At 36.7% G+C, this 22249-nt stretch overlaps 1 protein-coding gene across 1 annotated transcript in view; it reads right to left on the bottom strand.

Annotated features, from left to right (window-relative positions):
• The window catches only part of EIF3H (eukaryotic translation initiation factor 3 subunit H), an 87941-nt gene that overhangs the window by 49848 nt on the left and 15844 nt on the right, over positions 1-22249 (bottom strand). The window contains exon 2 of the mRNA XM_082600824.1: positions 18256-18412. Within this exon, the coding sequence (XP_082456950.1) occupies positions 18256-18412 (157 nt within the window). The remainder of the gene's footprint in view (positions 1-18255; positions 18413-22249) is intronic.

Here is a 22249-nt window from a genome sequence, read left to right as displayed (position 1 = left end):
CAAGTATCACCTGGGAATAGTACAGCACTTACTTCATAAAGTAGCCATGGGGATTATATTTAATGCATACCAAATGCTCAACACAATTTTTGGCACTTGATAAGTGCTCAATAAATGTTAGCCATTACAACTGAGGTGTAATGTTATCATTACCAATACAATAATAATGATGATGGTGGTGATGATGATGACATTCAAAGATTATTGCCTCCCCATGGCTAACTTTCAAGATTTTTACTTTTTAGTGAGCTTTCCCAGTGAAAAAGAGAAAAAAGACAATTTCTTCCTACTAATAGCTAGGAAAAATACCTATTTTACTAATAATAGTAAAATCTTGGATGTACAATTGCTTTTTTCCCCATACACAGAAGAGTAATAAGATTAGTCAACAAATATGAAGAGATACTTGGAGTCAATAATCAAACAAAAGTTTAAGAACTGCAGAAAACGGAAATCAAAGGAATGTCCCTAAAATTTCAATACAGGCAGGCTTCCATATCCCCCGTGTTCCACATCTGTGGATTTGATCAACTACAGACTGACAGTATTCAGGGAAGGGGGAAAAAATTCCAGAAGGTTCCAAAATAAGAATATATAAGATAAAAAACTTGAGGGCTTCCCTGGTGGCGCAGTGGTTGAGAGTCCGCCTGCCGATGCAGGGGACACGGGTTCGTGCCCCGGTCCGGGAAGATCCCACATGCCGCGGAGCGGCTGGGCCCGTGAGCCATGGCCGCTGAGTCTGCGCGTCTGGGGCCTGTGCTCCGCAACGGGAGAGGCCACAACAGTGAGAGGCCCGCGTACCGCAAAAAAACAAACAAACAAACAAAAACTTGAGCATCCGTCGATTTTGGTATTCACTGTGGAGGCCCTAGCACCAATCCCCTGTGGATACCAAGGGATGGCTGTACATCCTTTCTTATTTTCTTAACTGGAAAACTCAAAATTTAGTAGTTTAAAAGCTGAAATGTTTCAAACATCCCAAAGAAAACACAAGCTATTTAAGGCTGGTTTTTAATTACTTCAAGCCTTTTTTCTTCACCTCTCAAACAATTTCATAGACTGTATAACACTGTGTAGCTCTCACAGTGGTAGTATATGCTATGTCAGTGGACAAAGTTGTGTTCACACCAAATGTAAAAGTTTGGCGAGTTCCTTTGTACAAAAGGCATTTTGCAGTGGATACAAACTATTGCCAATAACACTGCGTAGGATCACACATGGGAAATGATAATTCCTGCATCAAATATTCCTGATATTCAAGTGCTGATGAGCTACAATGAATGTTCTCCAACATCTAATTCATATTCTGTCTGAGATAGATCCCAACTGGCCTGAATGAATTTAGATACCCAATAGTATGTCTGAGATGGTACAGCATAAAAGTAAAAAAAAAAAGTTCATCTAAACTGTGAAAAGTTACATATTAAGGCACATAGTACATAACTCTACCCATGTTGTTTAGCTATTAAACTATTAGGAATAGAAAGTATAAAGAGAAAAGTTGAGTTGTTTCTTCCAAGAGAGAAACTCTAATTTTTCAACCAAAACATCAATGTCCTAAGGTTTCCGTAAATTATAAAGACTTCCAAGACAGAGTGATGATTAAAAAAGGATATCAGACACCACCTGACCCATGTGACCAAAGTCAGCATCACTAGTGATGTCATGTGGATAACATTCTACCCTCCAACAGGATGTAATAAGAAGAGCACCCACCGTTGTAGGTTTACCCTTCAAAACTCCAGTCTAATCATGAAAAAATATCTGACAAACTCAAACTGAGGGACATTCTACAAAACACTTAATCAGTACTCCTCAAAACTACCCATATCATTAAAAACAAGGAAAGACTGAGAAATGGCCACAGACCAGAGGGGACTAGGGGGACACAACAACTAAAAGCAACGTGATGTGGTATCCTGGACTGGATCCCAGAAAAGCAAAGGACATTAATGGAAAAACTGGTGAAATCTGGATAAAGTCTGGAGTTTAGTTAACAGTAATGTGCCAAAGTTGGTTTCTTAGTTACACTTATGTACCACAGGAATGTAAGATGATAACATTAGAGGAAGCCGGGCTGAGGGCTATAGGAAAACTCTCTGAACTATCTTTGCAACTTTTCAGTACACCCCCAATTTTTCCAAAATAGAAAAGTTAATAAAAAATAAAAACTCCAGACAAATTTGTTTATAAAAGTTATCTAGTAGCCACAGATAAACTTTCTTGGAATAAACACTATCACCAATGCATTCAATCACCAAGCTGAGTTTTCATGAATATTTCAAATACACCACCAAGAAGAAAAATAAGTCTTAGATTAAGTCACAGAATTATAAAGAACATGACAGTCATTAACTCAACCATTAACTTAAAACCCTTAAAACCTCTTGCTGCTTACTCAACAAAACCTAAATTCCTATAAGGCTCTGAATGACATAGCCCCTTGTTTCTAACTCAGAAGGATTTATTCAGATGGCCTAACTTTCTAAAAGTTGCTAAACAATGGCAAGCTCATTCCCACCTCAGGGAGGCCTTCACACTTCGTTTTCCTCTACTCCTGGCTCTCACACACCTGAATACACCTCAGTATCAGGGACTCTGAAGGGACCCATTTAAGGTGGGGCACCACCCGCTAAATCTGTTTATTTCTTCCACACTTCTTAACCTAATTTGTAATTATTTTATCTGGTTAACTGTCTTATGTCTCTCTCCTCAACGTGTTCATTATGTTATCCCTCAATATCTGCCAAAGTTCCTGCGGTAGCTGGCCCTCAGTAAATATCTTTTAAATGAATGAATGAATCCACCAACTTGTAAAAACTATTCTCAAGACAGGACACAACTGTCTAAAGAATTCCATCCCATGAATGGACAGTTCTGTTGGAAGAGTGAAGTAAATCTACTTTACTCTTTATTTCTATTTTTAGAAGATCTTAGTTCTGCCTTTTGGAGCTTTATAATAAAGATCAATCCTCTCTCCTTAAGACGGCCCTAAAAATATCAATCCACATCTATACCATATTGACTATTCCAAACAATGCGTGTACTTTTCAAAATGGCCCCGAAAGCTCCCTTAATTGAAAAATCTTAAATATTTAATATTTTAGTAAAGCTCGTATTGCCCTGCTGGTCATCAACAGCTCACATTTACTGTACCCACCTGCTCTGTCATACATACCATTATCACAGAACGGGTGCTGTTTACAAATTATTCAAGAGGAAAAGGGATGACAAACAGGATTTAATTCTTCTAGAATATGTCAGATATTAAAGCTATTTGATACATGAAGTCAAGCCCTCAAAATATGTGTATAACCTTGAGCTCAACCTTTTACAATTTCTTCCATCTCTCTAGTATTCACCTTTTCATTCTTAATGCTACTGCTCACATTTCATTCAAATCTTCATTATCTAGACAAAAAATATTGATGTTATATCCTTACACCTCTGCTGGGGAACTCAGAATGACACACAACTGTTTGAAGTCTAAGCCTGTTTTTCAAGCATTCCGTCTTCCATAATCTGACCCTATCTATTATTATTTCAGACCATTTCCCCAAAGTAAGTCTTTGCTCTAAGTGACAGACCTCACTTTCCTATGTTTGTATCACATGCTTGTTCCTAAATCTATGCCTCTTCATTTTGTATGAGTTCACCTTTCCTCAATGAGTCACAAACCTCTAAAACTTAAAAGTACTACCCTACTTTCTAAAAACAGAAAGTTACAAACTCTTGGTAAGCAATCTTTCCAATGCTCAAATCTCTTCCTATTTTTAACACTTTTCTCCTTTGTCTTATCAGGAAAAACAAAAAGGCTGTTGATTATCACTTCCATATGTCTTTCAGTACCAAGGGCAAATCAGGTATATTAAAAGAAGTCCATTACATTTTTAAGTGCCCTTCACCAGGCTTAAAAGTTACACTGGGACATGGAAACTTCAAGCCAAACTACAATAGCTGTAAGAGTTCTCAAAAATCAAGACAGAGGTGGGGGCGGGGATCAAGACAGTGAAATTAATCAGCACATCAATAAATGTACAAAGCATTTTACATGTACATTTTCAAAACAGCACTTTTAATAATGATTATTATTACTATCATGCTAAGAACAACAATATCTTAAGTTATTAAATCTTCCCTGTCCTCCATTTACTAGTCCAAATGAATATTTATTTTCCTAAGCCAAAACATTTGCTTAACTACAGGACAAAGATACTATTAAATACCTGTGAAAGACTATTTCTAAAATTAGTGGAAGGAAAGTCTGTTGATTTTGATGACTAAAAATTTCATTGATCTATATTAATGGGCTAGCTAACGTTTAAAATTTCAAGTTCAAAGACAAAGCAAGACAATTTATCAAACAAATTAAATTCTGTGATTAGTATAATTCATTCATTATGGGTGAAGTAGTTAAAAATCTTTCCATAAATTCTCAAAGATGCTCATCAAAACCACTTAATACCAGCTGAAGGGAAACCGATAGCAGTTAGTTACTACGTTCTCAAGACATGAAATATATATTTAAATGGATGTATTTATATCAAACAATAATTAATTGAATTACACCAAACAGCATTATAGTGCTCCACTGCCACAGGATAAACAAAAGTGTAATTATGATCCAAGCAAAAAACTAAAGAGAAGCAAGGTCGGATGAACTTGATACTCAACTGCTGCACTTTCAAGCTTTTAATTTTGTTTAAAAGGTTTTCTCGTTCTAAGGTTCGCTTAGCTGTTGAACTTGCACCTCCCCAGAATCTCAGCTTGGCCAGAGCCTTTCTTTTAAAAAAATCTCTTTGCAGTGAAAGAAATTATGGTCTAAATCACAAAGATGACAAGAAACCTTGGCAATTTAAATAGACAAGCCTTGAAATAATATTGTGATCAAAGTATCAAGCAGCCTAATAAAACCCAGGTGGCTCAAGCTTATCATATACGGTACTCATTACCACAATTGCACTATTTAATCTACTTCCTGGTGTCAACAAAAACTTTCTGTTATTAATTCCCTCCAGTTATGGATCTGCTTAAGTTACTGCAGTTTTCTGATAAGACATCTCTTTGTCCAAAAAAATTTTTAAAGAGGGAGCAAGTCTCATTTTAAATGTTTTAGAACTAGAGCCATGGTTGGTAAAACCACAGAAACCACAGTGGCTTTGTATTATTAGTCATCTATATAAGGTTATGTTAATTACTAAGGAGGTACCAGATGACTCACGATTAACAGCTTCGTAAGAGCTCATATGTTTACATCAAAAAGGTAACCATGTGCACACACAAAGAACTGTTTTACAAGTTATAAGCCTCAAAGTCAAATAAGAGATTTACTCACTGACAAAGGTATACAGGATAGATTCTGCCAGTCAACTCCTCTTACCCATACACAACTTCTCCATCATTCATATGGTTGGTTCCCTGTTGGTTACAACTTGTGAGATTTTGAAGCAATTTTCCCATCTATAGGTCTTACTGACCTTTTTTAAAGTACTTAATTGTTTCTCAGGAAACTTGTTTTATGGCATAATTTGTTTCCAGAAAGATTCCATTTAGGCAACATAAAAATTCTAGCTAGCATTATTAAACCTACCTCAACAATGGTGTCAAACACTGAAGCAGCAAAAAGATTTTATCAAAAAAAAAAATAGAGAAAAATAATAAGAGGCTGGCATGATCATGGTTACTATCCCTGGATTTTCTAGATGGTCTCAAGCATAGGTACCACAACATCTAAAAGGGGAAGTTGAGAGCTGTATGTATCACAAGCCTCCAGTTTACAGACAGCTGGGTGTACTGGTGACAAAGGAAAATCACTCACTGCTTTGTGTTTCATGAGTGGCACCCAGTGTTCACACAGATTCCTTACAACTTACTAACTGATCCATTTCCTTTCCATGTTCTCTTCTCTCTCACTCTGCTTGCGCAGATGGCAGTTACAGCAGATTGGAAGCATTGCACAACATATCACTTAAGCATACTGTGTACTCAGTAAAGAAGGAAATTCACATGACAAGCTTTATCAGTATTGTCTGTTTAAGTCATCTGCAAAGCAATGTATTCTAGAAAGTCTTCCTGTGTCATCAGTCAGAGGCTGATCTCCTAAGTCAAATTAAACCATCTATTCAACCTATTGTTTGTAACTGCATTCAACAGCATTTAATAAGAACGTGGTTTTCCTCCCTTAACCCACCCAGATCAATGTATACTTTCAATTAGCTTCTCCATTCTTTCAGCATTGAAATGGTCTTAGAGTGCAGGAGGTGGCTGTATATATTCAACTACCACTAATTTTCTGTTGACCTAAAGGTTAGAATTGCCCTTCATTTTAATTTAATACCTAGTATACAGGGAGAAACTTAAGAAACTTTCTGAATCTCGTGTTAAATTCAACAAACATTTGATTCCAGCTGTGCTGACAGTAAATGGTAACACCAAGAAGTCACTTTTAAGTAAACACATCATGCCTACAAGTCACAACTGCATGCATCTGTATCACTCACAGTGCTTTCAAAAAATACTGGCATTACTGACAACCCTCCTAAATTGTGGTGAATTACAATATTAGATGGGCACGTTGGAATTTCTAGTTCTGGATTAGCCACTCATTTTAAACTTGGGCCTCTTTGGGCTTCAGTTTCCCACGTGCAAAAAGAATCACAAAAGTTCCTACTGTGATCCACTCTGCAAATGTGAAAATTGAGGCTACAGACAAATGATTACAATCAGTAATAAACCAGAACTTTACCAGAACTCAGTCTAAATTCCCTTCCTTTTATGCCTTTCAGAAAGTTTGCAAGAGCTGTATAAAAAATATTTTAAATTTTTTCTCAACTAACAGCTATAATGGTAAATGTGTACACACACCATTTCCATATATATGGAATTGGCTACTACTTATTTTTTATCAGGCTGCCCATAGGATGAGGAGACAAAAACGAAATACAAATCTGGCTTATAGCAAAACATCATTCTCATGGTTAATCGTGTCAAACATCTCCTAAAGGAGCAGGGAAGTAACCCAGACTTGCTTACTGTAATTTTAACATTTCACAATATGTAACATTTCACAGTATGTCTATACCACCCCATTCCTCAGTCATTCACCAGAGAAAATGGCTAATACCCATAAAGGTGTTATATCACCACTCTTCATACAACCCTTCACTCTCTTCTAGTAATGAATCTTTTTAATGTTTTGTTTTATCTGTGTTTTCAAGGTAGGAGTGGTGAGAAGAGTGTTATGAGGAGGAAAAGAAGAAATTTCAAAATTAAGAAGAAACAATTCACCTCACCAAAAAAGTCTTGCTAACAGACTTTTAAAACTGAGTACATTTGATTATAGATTAAATTACTGACAGAGAAATTTTCATCTAAAGGTTTGGGAGTCCCTACCAAGTGAGATCAAAAATAAAATATTTCTAATATGAAAATAAAAAACATGATGAGTTTACAAATCTTTAGGGAACAAATTAAGTTACAAAATAATGGAATCACTCTGAATCACAAACTTGGAGACGTGTAGGCTTGCGGACACATCTTTATAAACCCAAGTCATTCTCCAACTACACAAAAAGTTTTCTAGACACTTGCACCTGAATAGCAACATAATCTTCACTTTATACAATAATCTGGTTTCACTAACGTAATGTGCTAACAAATCTCCCCATGCTTCAAGTCAAACACATTGCTTAGAACAGCTAAGTTCTTCAACGAACACTTCAGAAAATATCCTTAGCAGATATAGGCACGAAATGGCCAGTGGAAATGCCTGGCACACAGTTCCCCCTGAAATACTGACTTGATGAATGAGTAACAATGGAATAAAGAAAGAAAAGAAAAGGAGAAGGTAAGGTGAGAACAGAGGAGCCTGGAAGCTACGGTAGCGTGAGGACAACTGTTATTTGTGGAGTGACTGCTGCCTTTGCTGCCTGCTGGGGTCGCTGACACATGCCCCAAGTCCAAAGTTCCCTAACTAGGACTCACTCTGCAGTCTGACTCTTCTAACCACTGTTGCTGCTTGTGGGACTAGTAGCCTGCCACCAAAAACCATGTCCACAAGGTCCTCACCTATCCAATTCTACAAAACAGCAACAAGACAGACACATTTCTGCAAAGACCACTGGAGTAATTTTGTGATCCTCTCACCTATCAAGGAGGGAAGAAAGGCTGTCTGTATATTAAGATGTCTGTAGGTTACATATTAGAGAAAACAAAGGATGAAGATGTATGGGGTGAAGAACAGGGGAGATGTAGGGTTGCATTATAAACCTATGCCATTATATTGTTACTTAAGCCAAAATAAATATTGTCTTTGTTCTCAAATGTATCAGAAAGCACCAAAAATGTACTGAGTAAAAATTACCAATTTAAAAAAAAGGCAGCAAATAATGCTCATGTTGAAAAGGGATAAAGGTATGAAAACACCAGTCTGAAACTGATAATAGGTAAGCCTTGAAGAGTAACCTCAAACAGATAAAAGTTTCAAGAGCTATGAAAATTTCACCTAGAGAGATGAAAACAAAACAAACAGAACACTTCACTGGCATGACTAAGATATCACTCTATATTAAAGGGCAGTTTGCAAAACTCAGTATTAGCACCAGAACGTCAAATCTAACTATAATCTATCAATCTATAAAACTTGCAGATCAGGTAACGTATTTAACTGGGGGGGTGAAGCCAGGTAGCACTTCTCCAGGGCAAGACAGGAAGCTTGAACTGTGATGGTTAGGACAATTTTTGGAAAAACAGAAATAGCAAGGATCTTTGATTACACACTGTAGCTGTGGCTTTTTGACATTTTAATTAGTGCCAAAACAGTTCATTTCTAATGGTTATTACCTTAAAGTTTAGTAATAAATTCAAATATCTATACCTAATGTCATTGTGGTTCAAAAGTAAGGCAATTTTTATTTAATTAACATTTAAACCACTGGGAATAGTAATTTAAGGATTACATTTTTAGACCTGGGAAACTTAGGAATTTTAAATACTATTTAAGTATTGTATCCACCTGTAATTTTCAAATCTTAAGGTATTACTTTAAGTCTGGACAAAATTTGAACAGGTTTTACTTGGCTTCTTTCCAAACCATAGCACTTATGCTTTAGGGACCAAGGGAGGGTACAGTGTAAAGCACTTTAATTTCTTAAAGCAGAAAAATCTTTTACCTTGACCACATTTTCAATAGTATATCCTTCCATGCACAGGAGTTTCTCATTTAAAAGGGGGAAAAAACCCTAAATTTTAAAACATGCAATAAACGCAAAAATATTTTTCAAGCTTTTAAAATGAAGTTAGACTTTGTTCCTACTCTTGTATTTAAAATCTTGAGACGCCCAAACTGAGAGAACAAAAAAGGCATAAAAATAATCAGGACTGATGCTTTATATTTGGATTCTACTTCTCATATTCTCATCACCCTAATAAGCCAAAAACTAAACATATAAAGTAAGGTTAAGGTTTTTAACTTAGTTTCAAATCACAAACTATAGCTTTCTGAGTGAGCAAAATAATTTAAGTAAGCAATAATCTAAAGTTCATTACCCTGAATATTCAGTGATAAATCACTCAATGTGAATGGTTTAACATTTTCAAAATACTACCATGAATAACAACAAAGACATCAGTACCCTGGAGAACTGTGCCATAATTCAGTGTACAGATTCTCTCTAGTTACCTGACTATACAATGTTTCATTTAAAATGAAATATATATGAAATAGGTTATTAAATATTTAAAATTTATTAAGTATCCTATTTAAATATTTATTAAATATTTTATTTTATTTTATTTTTTTAATTTTATTTATTTATTTATGGCTGTGTTGTGTCTTCGTTTCTGTGCGAGGGCTTTCTCTAGTTGCAGCAAGTGGGGGCCACTCCTTATCGCGGTGCGCGGGCCTCTCACTATCGCGGCCTCTCTCGTTGCGGAGCACAGGCTCCAGACATGCAGGCTCAGTAATTGTGGCTCACGGGGCTAGCTGTTCCGCGGCATGTGGGATCTTCCCAGACCAAGGCTCGAACCCGTGTCCCCTGCATTGGCAGGCAGATTCTCAACCACTGCACCACCCGGGAAGCCCTAAATATTTTAAATAGAGCTAACTGCAGCATGGGTCTTGAGTTTCTATAAACAAGGCATTCAATTATTATTGTCAAGCATCTTTTTATGTATCAAAAGAGCCTAGATGTCAAGAACAACTTCTCCACCTAATACAAAATCAGCAACAAAATCTGAAAAATATTATCAAGGAACATAATTAGCTCTGAACAATAAAGATGCCAAAATGAATATATATTAAATTCTAGAGATGCTTGTGTTATTTATGAGGGCCCAGAAATGTGAATAATTGGAACAAACTCACAAGACATAACTTCCTTAAAAATTACTTAAAATGCAACTAATAACCACCTACAAAATCAAACTTTACCTCCCCTGTGAAGTCATCCTCCAAAAGGAATTAGTAGCTCATATCTGAGTGTTGCCATCATTTTTTCCCTTCCTCACACTAGACTTAGATTAATTGTTTCACAATTCTTTATTTACACACTTGTCTCTCCCACTTAAAATCTTTCAAAGCAGGAACTAGGATTTCATATCTGTATCTTTTTCACCACCCACTCAATGCAATTTTTTTTCACCACCTACTCAATGCAATTTGCTGGATAAAAGCTGAAAAGGAATTTTTTTTTCTGATATCTGAAACATTATCATACCTCCACTTGATGATCTGAGGTCACAAAGTAAACATGCTCCTACTTCTCCAGTAAGTTTCAAAACACACTTCAAAACTATCTATATATAATATTTCCAATATTTCCACCAAGAAAAGCTCTTTGGGGGGGAAAAGAAGCAATAAAACAGTATTTTTAAAAAAACGAAATCTGTCGAACAGACCACAGTGATCAATGACTGTTCATACAGACGGAAGATAATACAAAATAATAAGTAAACATCATGTCTTTTAACAAAAGGTCCCCATCTGTCTGAAAAAACATGAAAAGCTTTCTCCATTCTGACTCAACCCTTCCCTGAACTCAAAAGCAATACAAAATAGTGATCATCAGCTAGGGTTAAAGCAGTTTTGCACTCAGTGTGGGCTGCAAGCAAACTAAGGAGAAGGAAGGCGAGACTTCAGGAAACAAGTAATTAAGCAGAGACTTTCTCCAGTGTAAAATATAGCTTACCTATATAGAAAGTATTGCAAGTAATATAACTATACAAACCCACTCTCTCCGATCCCAGTGATAGAAAAATAACACCTATGCCATGAAAAATTACTGTGATTACATTTTATTTTAATTACATTTTTGCCAAGTTTTATTTTAGCCTTTGAAGAGTTCTGTTTAAGACGATACTACTTACATGCTCTTCTGTTGGTAGCTTAATGATAAAATGATAGCGTATAACACAGCCTTTAGTAGTGTTTCCTGGTCTAACACTAAACTTGAGTTTAAGAAAATAATTTTCAAGTGCCTGAAAATAAACAGAAAGGTTAAGAGCTATGTGCGTGTACATATCACTTCACTGTGTGGAATTACTTCAGTAATTACACATGCTGCACACGTCAATACTGTCTCAGTTAGGCATCACTTCATTCCCCTAACTGCATTTTAATAGCACAATACAGTCTTCGTGCTTCATTTCTGAAAGAAACTTATTTGAAGGCCAAGGATCATCCTTTGTGACTGACTTAAAAGAGCAAAATTTTAAAAATTGTCTATTCCAAATATGAAAACTATGGATGTGGCTCTGATGCAGAATAAAGTAAGCTTCTTGTATCACCTGCAATATTATATTGATTTAGTCTGCTGAAAAACAAGACAGTGAGTTATTGGATCTGTGTTTAATTCACTGCACTTTATAACATATTTAAGGAATTCAGTTGTATAAAACAGTATCTGAATCTTATCAGATGAAAATATTTTTCCCTTTTAGCAAGCCCCGGGTTGCATGTCTAAAAAAACAAATTAGTCTCCAGTTCTCCTAAGCTTGATAATAGTGCCCCCTAATGGGAATTTTAATATGAGTTTTTCTACTTAATTTTTAAAAATCATATATTCTCTAACATGAGCATATTATCTCTCTAGAAAGTAAATTCTGTAACATAGAAGTTTATCGAGATTTAAACCTCTCAAAGAAGAAGTTATCACATATGCAAAAAAAAAAGTGATTTCATGGAGAGAAACGAGAAACTTCATGCCACAACTGTTTCTTGTTTTCTGTATCAGCTTATTGTAACATCATCCATGGTAGCACTACCCAGAAAGTTAATCTCATAAGGAAATTATCCTTCAGCTATGTTCCCAATGTACAGTATATAAGCAATTAATACGTGCTTGATGAAAAACATTAGCGAGTCAGATAAAAACAGGTTCAGAAGTGAATTATTCGGTGTCACACAGATCCTAAATATAGAGCTGAAATTTCCACCCAGGTTTTCAGGCCTCATACCACTACCTTTCCACAACACCTGGTCACAAGTCTACAACCATTAATTGAAAGCCTTTCTTCCCTGTTATCCACAGACAGTTCTCACATATATCAATAATATGTGGGATTTTTTTGAAAAGAAAAATGCATTAAAATTAAAGTAAATACCATTCTGATACTTCGCAGATGCACCAGAGAAACAAACACCTGATAATACCAGCATTTTCATTACAGTGCCCATAATACATTCTGGATGAGAGTCAATGTCAAGGGCAACATCTAGAAGAAATAAGTAACAAACAAAAAGCCATCAATTTACGATGAAAAGAAAGAACTATCTTTAACTTTTGAGAGCAGGAAAATAACAAGAAAAAATTATATATAAAAAAGAAGTGGTCAAACTTTCTTAAAGAACCAGACAGTAAAAAAAAAAAAAAAAAAATTCAGGCTCAGTGCCCATATGGTCTCTGTCACAACTACTCAACTAAGCCACTGTAGCAGGAACACAGCCACAGAAAATACATAAGTGAATGGGCATGACAGTGTTTCAATAAAACTTTATATGCAAAAGCAGGCCCACAGATCATCATTTGCCAGGCCCTAACTTAAAACGTCTCTCTTTTGGACCACAGATTAGAAATCTCAACTTTACACGAGGCACAAAAACACACAAACCAAAAAACCCAACCTAACACAACTCGAAATACATAATCACTAAGCTTATTAAATGTTCAGTGATTTTTACTTCCATAGGGTGAAAAGCAGAGGAAAAGATCCTTCCCTGAATAAATATTAGTTTTAGCAAGCATATAATACCAGAATAGCAGTAAGCAAAACAACAGGCCTTTACTTTAGCATGATTTAAAATAATCAACATGCAGGACTATAATGGGAAAATTTAGCTTTTATCAAGGTTTGATAAACATCTAATGGTGACTGCATACCAATGCCCATTAAGATAAATAAATGGGGACTTCCCTGGCAGTCCAGAGGTTAAGACTTCGCCTTCCGGGCTTCCCTGGTGACGCAGTGGTTGAGAATCTGCCTGCCAATGCAGGGGACACGGGTTCGAGCCCTGGTCTGGGAGGATCCCACATGCCGCGGAGTGGCTAGGCCCGTGAGCCACGACTACTGAGCCTGTGCGTCTGGAGCTTGTGCTCCGCAACGAGAGAGGCCACGATAGTGAGAGGCCCACGCACTGCGATGAAGAGTGGTCCCCGCTTGCCACAACTAGGGGAAGCCCTCACACAGAAACGAAGACCCAACACAGAAAAAATAAATTAATTAACTAATAAACTCCTACCCCCAACATCTTCTTAAAAAAAAAAGAATTACAATTTGTCTTGTAATCTATTCTACACACACACACACACACACACACACACACACACACACACACACACAGACTTCGCCTTCCAATACAGGGGGTGCAGGTTCAATCCCTGGTCGGGGAACTAAGATCCCACATGCCTCTCCGCCAAAAAACCAAAACGTAAAACAGAAGCAATATTGTAACAAATTCAATAAAGACTTTAAAAAATGGTTCACATCGAAAAAACTTAAATAAATGGCTTAAGTGAGAGAACCTAAAATTTAAGACTACTACAGGAGGCTATGAAGAAATACAGAGCATTGTCTTACAATTATTCACATATATAAGGAAAATGGCAAAACCTACTAGCTTCCAAAGGCAAACCAAGAAAATCCAATTCAAATTCAGTTGTTTTTCCCAAAAACAAATTTAAGATATAGAATAATGATGCTCTGCACTCAACACCCTTTAATCACTGGCTTCTACTTCATTAAATTTCTAAAATCAGCACCATTTTAGTGGGAAAATCATGGGATTTGGGACCAGGGACCCAAAGATCTCAATCCCTATTCTACCAACTGCCAGTTAAATGATTTTGGACAAGTTGACCTCAGTTTCCTAATGTGGAAAACAGGACTGGTAAAACCTTCAACTATGTAGAGTAAATGATTATAGGAAATGCACATATAATACACAGCAAACAATGCCCTGTAAGTTTTTTATTATTATTTAACATTAAATTGAAGTCTGTTCTAATCTCAGTGTTATTAAAGCATTTTTTAATGAGCTTCTTAAAGCACATGTTAATGAAAAGGTACAAAGGCCAATTATCTCAAGTCCATAAAAGAAGTCAGCTTCCATGGAGAACAGTATGGAGGTTCCTTAAAAAACTAAAAATACAATTACCATATGACCCAACAATCCCACTATTGGGCATATACCCAGAGAAAACCATAATTCAAAAAGACACATGCACCCCAATGTTACTGCAGCACTATTTACAATAGCCAGGTCATGGAAGCAACCTAAATGCCCATCGACAGACAAATGGATAAAGAAGATGTGGTACATATACACAATGGAATATTACTCAGCCATAAAAAGGAACAAAACTGGGTCATTTGTAGAGACGTGGATGGATCTAGAGACTATCAAACAGAGTGAACTAAGTCAGAAAGAGAAAAACAAGTATCGTATATTAACGCATATATGTGGAACCTAAAAAAATGGTACAGATGAACCAGTTTGCAGGGCAGAAATTGAGACACAGATGTGGAGAACAAACGAATGGACACCAAGGGGAGAAAGCAGCAGGGGGTGGTGGTGGGATGAACTGGGAGATTGGGATTGACATGTATACACTGATGTGTATAATATGGATGACTAATAAAAAAAAAATTTTTTTAAAAAGCAGGGAAAAAAAAAGTTAGCTTCCAATGATCAAGATCTAAAATTAGTCAAACATTTTGCTTTGTTCATCTACCATATTTGCACTGAACAGCTATTTCTTGCTCATATTCTAAATTGAGAATTTTATAAAATAAAATTAATTACCCGAGAAAGCCACATGACAATGTAAACTGTTCAGGAATGGATTCTGCTCCCAACTGTGCCACTAACAAGGAAACTGAGTAAGTCACTTCAAATGAACCTCTCAGGCTCCTAACTTGTAAATCAAAGAAATTGTGCTAACAATCCCTGGTCTTCTCCCTTGTCTTCCAGATCTAAAATAGTTATTACTGAATTATAATTAAGTATCTCCAGATAGGCTGGTGAATATGGGAATAGAGATAACTTAATACTGCCAAAACGGACTAAAGAGAAATCCCAACCATAATCCTATGTGAGTATTACACACATCTAATATTAATATTACAGTAGTTCAAATGAAACAAGGAGATCCTGACTGGCTTAAAATAAAACAAAATAAAATGCATATTGCACGAAAGTTTTTTAATAATGCTAATACTTAAGTGCCTAGAATAAAACAGCCTTGGTTAGTTTCTAGAAGTATTATCTTAATGAAAAGAAGATGTGTAGACCAAACTGCAATACCAAGGTATTAACCTCAGTAAGAATATACTTTGTGTTATTAAATGTTCAAGGTACTATGAGGAGGTGAAGTCAAGTGAGATAACATTTTATCAAAGTTAAAGTTGATCAATTAAAAGTTATATAGAAAATGGATGGTAAAAAGAAATTTAAAAGACAATCTCATTTACAATAGCACCAAAAAGAATGAAATACTTGAAATAGGAACAAACTCAACCAATGCGGCACAACACCTGTACACTGAAAACTACAAAAAGTAAAGACGACACAAATAAATGGAAAGACATCCAGCCTGTATTCATGGACTAGAAGATTTAATGTTGTTAAAATGTCCATACTACCCAATGTGATCTACAGATTCAACGCAATCCCTATCAAAATCCCAATGGCATTTTTTTTTTTGCAGAAATAGGAAAAAAACATCTAAAATTCATATGGAATCCCAAAGGACCCTAAATAGCCAAAATAATCTTGAGAAAGAAAAACAAAGCTGGAGACCTCACACTTCTTGATTCCAAAACACATTACAAAGCAACAATAATCAAAAGAGTACGGCACTGGCATAAAATTCCTAGAAGAAAACACAGGGAAGAACCTTCATAACATTGGTCTTGGCAATGGTTTCTTGGATGTTACACCAAAAGCAAAGGCAACAAAACCAAAAATAGATAAGTCAAATTATATTAAAGCTTCTGCGCAACAAAGGAAACAAAAGAGTGAAAGGAACAAAACATCTACAAACCATATACACGAGGAGTTAATATCCAGAATATATAAAGAACTCCTTCAACTGAGCAACAACAACAACAAAAAATCCTAAAAAATTAGCAAAGGACTTGAATAGATATTTCTCCTTCTAAAGAAAACATAAAAATGGCCAACAAGCATATAAAGAGATGCTCAACATCACTACTATCAAGGAAATGTAAATCAAAACCACAATGAAAGATCGCCTCACACCTGTCAGAATGGCTATCATCAATAAGACAACAAATAGCAACTGTTGGCAAGAAGATCGAGAAAAGGGACCCCTCACACACTGTTGGTGGGAATGTCAACTGGTGTAGTCACTGTGGAAAACACCATGAAAGTTCTACCAAAAAAATTACATATAGAATTATCACACGATCCAGCAAATCCCACTTCTGACAAGATTATATATCCAAGAGAACTGAAAATAAGATCTTGAAGAGACATTTGCAGCATTATTCACAGTAGCCAAGAGGTAAAAACCATCTAAATATCCAGCAACAAATGAATGGAAAAAGAAAGTATAGTATATACATACAAGGGAGTATTATTCAGCCTTAAAAATGAAGGAAATCCTGCCGTATGCTACAACATGAATGAGCTTTAAGGACCTTAAGCTAAGTGAAATAAGCCAGTCACAAAAAGACAAATACTGCACGATTCCACTTATAAGTGGTATCTAAAGCAGTCAACCTCTTAGAAACAGAAAGTAGAACGGTGGCTGCCACGGGTTTGGGGAGGGCAAAAAGGGGAGGAGCTGGTCAATGGATATGGAGTTTCAGTTTTTGCAAAATCGAAGTTCTAGAGATCTGCTCCACAACAAATGGCATAAAGTTAACACTACTGTACACTTAAAAATAATTAAGCTGATAAATGTTATTTGTCTTAACTGCCATTAAAAAAAAAGGTATGTACAAAATGAGTTCTGAGAGTTCAGACAAGTGAGAAATTATTTTCAACTAGATTTTTTTTTTAAATCCTTTAGGATGCTGACCTTGGCCTTTGGTATGAGCTTTTTTTTTTTTTTTTTTTTTTTTGTGGTACGCGGGCCTCTCACTGTTGTGGCCTCTCCCTTTGCGGAGCACAGGCTCCGGACGCGCAGGCTCAGCGGCCATGGCTCACGGGCCCAGCCGCTCCGCGGCATGTGGGATCTTCCCAGACCGGGGCACGAGCCCGTGTCCCCTGCATCGGCAGGCGGACTCTCAACCACTGCGCCACCAGGGAAGCCCTGGTATGAGCTTTTAACTACTATTAACCTTTGCTAACAAAGCAATTATACCTGTAGCACAAAAATAAAATGCTCCTGAAATACTTAAGGAGTGTCGTCTTTCTGAAGTGGATAGCTCAACTCATCTTTTCTTAAACAGTAAGCCAAATACTATAGTAGGAAATGGGTGTTGGACACAATGACAATCCCTGTCCTTCACAATGTACTTGGCAAGCTGATTTCATAATGGGAAAGTTAACATCAGCACAGCTCCTATCCAAATTATGAGAATCACAAATTCCAAATAAGTAAAGGCCAAACTAATGAAGTTTTTTATAATAAATCTTCATTTCAGAGAATTTGTATAATTTTTTTTTCAAGAAACTCAGAACTAGGCTACCCTGATAGACTCCCAGTAACAGAATATCAAAGGTTATGGTGAACATTGGATTAATAACCATTTGTGTGCACTGCAAAGACACAGTAAGACGAGTACCCTTACCTTCATCAAAGTCAGCATCATCTTCAGTGTGCTGGGGGAAAGGAAAGCAGTTGGTAATTTCAAGCCGATCTTCGACAACAAGGCCCAAAAGCACTCCTTGAACCACCTCAGTTCCCTGTCCTTCTTCTTGGTAATGTTTGATGATCTTTAATACCACCTAGAAGAAAAAAAAACAGAAAGAAGCTTAAATGCCATCTTATAGTTTACACTTTCTTTATTTCAAAGAAAAAATAAAACTTGCCTAACCAAATTCCTTACAAATCATTTCCTTTACCCTCACATAAATAATAGAGTCTTAAATAGTCTAAATGTACATCTGAAACTCTTGGAATTTGAAGACATGTCAAAAATGTCCAGGGCTTCCCTGGTGGCACAGTGGTTGAGAGTCCGCCTGCCGATACAGGGGACGTGGGTTCGTGCCCCGGCCCGGGAGGATCCCACATGCCGTGGAGCGGCTGGGCCCGTGAGCCACAGCCGCTGAGCCTGCGCGTCCGGAGCCTGTGCTCTGCAACGGGAGAGGCCACAACACTGAGAGGCCCGCATACCGCAAAAAAAAAAAAAAAAAAAAAAGTGTCCATGTATAGCACTCACAACCTTCAAGTCAAGGGTCCCTAAAGGTCTGGCATCCAAGAGTTCCTTCAGTCTAATCAAACAACATCACCTCAACCTGAGATCATTACAAAGTGATCCTGTTAACCTTTGTTAATAGTAAGATAATTTCCTGCCACAGATGTTAAAAGTATCAATAAAACACAGAGAAAAAGACCTCAATTATCTGAACACCTAAAAGCAGAACCCTCTGACAAATTCTCAACACCTCAAGATGGTTCCTGAACAGAGCATCTAATTAATCAGAGGAAGCAACAATGGGAACATGTATCTAAGAAGAATCTGCTTGGTAACAGAGAACACAAAGAGAACCCAGTCTCTAGCACTACCTAATTTTTCTCAACCAGAAGGATACACCAAATAATCTCTAATGGATTAGTCAGCTCTTACTATTTACTCTCTCCTTTAATATTTCCATAAAGATAAAGAGGTAACAGGATTGAACAGGCAATTAATTTAAAAGTTCACAGTAAGAGTAATGATTAATAATAATTCCTACAACATGAGACTGGTAATATATTAATGGGCTTTGAATAGTGCTTGGCACATAGTATTTATTAATAGTAGTCTATTATTCAGTACAAGCCCATGGCCTGAAGACTAAAGGGCAATACAGTCTACAATATAATGGAAAGTCCTCAGAGGGAAAAAATAAGTCTAACACCAAAATGATAATTAGTATCTTACTGATAAGCATTTAATTTAAAACAAGTATATTATTGACAGAAATAAATCATTGGTAACCAGTTAGTAACACAGGTTAAAATTATTGAACATCATGTGCCAGGCAGTATTCTAATTATTTTACATGTATTATCAATCACGTAATTCTCACAACTACCTCAGGGAAAAGGCATTATTATACTCATTTTACAAACACGAAAACTGAAGCAGAGAGAAGTAAATGACTAAAGATCACACATCCAGGAAATGGTAGAACCAAGATTTAAACCAAGTCAAACTCCAAAGCTCATGTGCATACTTTAACAAGGACATGACTTTCATATCAGTAACTTAATAATTAAAACCATGAGTTAGGAACAGATACGAAGCAAAGACTCTGTGATGAACAGACCCAAAAAGACGTTACACCAGTGTAAGATCCAGACCTCCTAAGAACAGCAAGCTGTCAGCAGGGAAAAAAGCTTCATGTAGGAGGACTGGCAGTACTAGTTGGTGTACCACTTCAATACTGTGAAGAGGAGAAAGTGTACAAACCTTACATATTCCTGTATAAAAGACCTCTCCACTTCTTGAAAGGCACAAAATGGGCTTAAGGGGCCATGCAGGAATAGGAATGATTTACAGCTCTAGCATTTATTAGCTGTGACCTTGGGAAAGCTATTTAATCTTCCTAAGTCTTAGACTTCTGACTTGCAAAATGGAGCTACTTCATAGCATTATTGACACTATTAAAAATGAGAAAATGTACAGTAAATACTTCACACAGGGTCTGCCATGTAATAAATGCTCAGTAAATCATCAATATTACTGACTTTATCAATAAAAAGAAAACAGAACTGTTTAATTCCTATTCAACTTGACTCTCTGCCAAGAACAATTATTTCACACACTTAAAGAACAGAAGAAACATGAATAAGAAGGGATAAACAAAACTGGCAAAGAGTTATCACAGACACACCTACCAACTTGTGTAGTTTACCTAGTTTCCTGGATACTTAACCCTATTAATGAGATCACTGAACCACAGGTGAAATCAAAGTAAATGAGAGATGCTAGAAGATATCTGAGCTTAATGTAGATCTTTGCACAAATCCTAGAACTGATCCCTAACAGCTGGTTCCTGTGTGTGCAAAAAGCAGTATTGATGACTAGGGCCCAGCATAGTTTCACAAAAAGCCAGGCCAAAATAATCTTATTTCCTTTTATAAAGAAATGAGAAAAAATAATTATGTTTAAAAACAAATTAGCATAGTTTAAAAGTATCTTATATTGAAACACTGTCTTCACTCTTACCAAAGTGAACTGTAAAGGGGTTGGGAGCAATATAACCAAACAGCATAGCAGCCTGATATGCTTGCCCCAAGAATCAATGCAATTTATACAGCATCCACACAGCATCCACAGAAGTACAGTGCTCCAAGTAAAAGAAATTATTATCTCACTCTTTCAAGCATCACTGACCTGTTACAGCCAGTTCTCTATAACAATCCAGAGAAAATTTAACAGTATTCAATTGAGCAACGGGAAGAAGCACAGTGGTTTAACCATCGGCTAAACACGATCAACATGAATAAGTATACCCCAAAAGGGCTAATTATAAGAGAGAAAGTTTAAAACTCTGTGATGAGAACCAGTTCAATGAATTCAAATCTCTCTCCAGGCTCGGGACACTCATAAAGAGCACTTTCCATGGGCTTCCCTGGCGGCGCAGTGGTTGAGAGTCCGCCTGCCGATGCAGGGGACACGGGTTCGTGCCCAGGTCCAGGAAGATCCCACATGCCGCGGCGCGGCTGGGCCCGTGAGCCATGGCCGCTGAGCCTGCGCGTCCGGAGCCTGTGCTCTGCAACAGGAGAGGCCACAACAGTGAGAGGCCCGCGTACTGCAAAAAAAAAAAAAAAAGGGCACTTTCCAAATAGTGAAGCACTAGAGAATGCGTCTTACTTTGAAAGACAAACTAAGGACCACAGGTGACAGTTTCAGAAAAGAGTATTTCAATTTTAAAGATGAATTCTCTCTAGCATTTATGGCTGTCCAAAATAGAAGCCTTTAGGAAAGGCCTGGTGATCACTAAAATGATCTTGCCAATTTAATAAAATCTGATGAAATAAAACATTCAGAAAAAAAACAACTTTACCAAAACTAAGCAAACTCATTCTTCATTTTGACATTTTAGAGCCTTCCTATTTCTTATATACACATTAAAATCTCAATTCTTTAGTTCAAAAAATAATGTCCTGGAATTGCATTACAAACTTCAGAGTAGGCTCACTTAGACGTCGAAAGGAAATTCCTGAGCAGAAGGAACCTACTGACATACAGGCTTCTGAAATTCTACACAAATAACCAAGGACTTACTGTATATAGAAAACTATTCCATATATTATTGGTATTTATAAGAATCCATGTACTGCTCACGGTCTCCCCTCTTCAATGTCCTCGTAAAAATGAAGGGATGTTTTTACTCACTGCATCTTCAACACCCAACACAGGTACTAGCACATAAAAAATACTCAAAACATATTTGCTAGAGGAATGAACGGTAAACATTTACCAGTCACTGATGCCAAGCACCCCACCAAGGGCCTCGCGTGCAATTACTCATTTAATCCTCAAAATCGCTCTACAAAGTTAGCAATATTATTTTCCCATTTTACAGAGGAGGAAACAGATAATCTGACATGGATTTATTAAATCAGGAAAG

Source organism: Mesoplodon mirus, assembly GCF_964341445.2.
Source record: "Mesoplodon mirus genome assembly, chromosome: 16".
NCBI lineage: Eukaryota > Metazoa > Chordata > Mammalia > Artiodactyla > Ziphiidae > Mesoplodon > Mesoplodon mirus.
The sequence above is the reverse complement of the archived record's forward strand: the minus strand, read 5'-3'. Positions and strand labels throughout refer to the sequence as shown.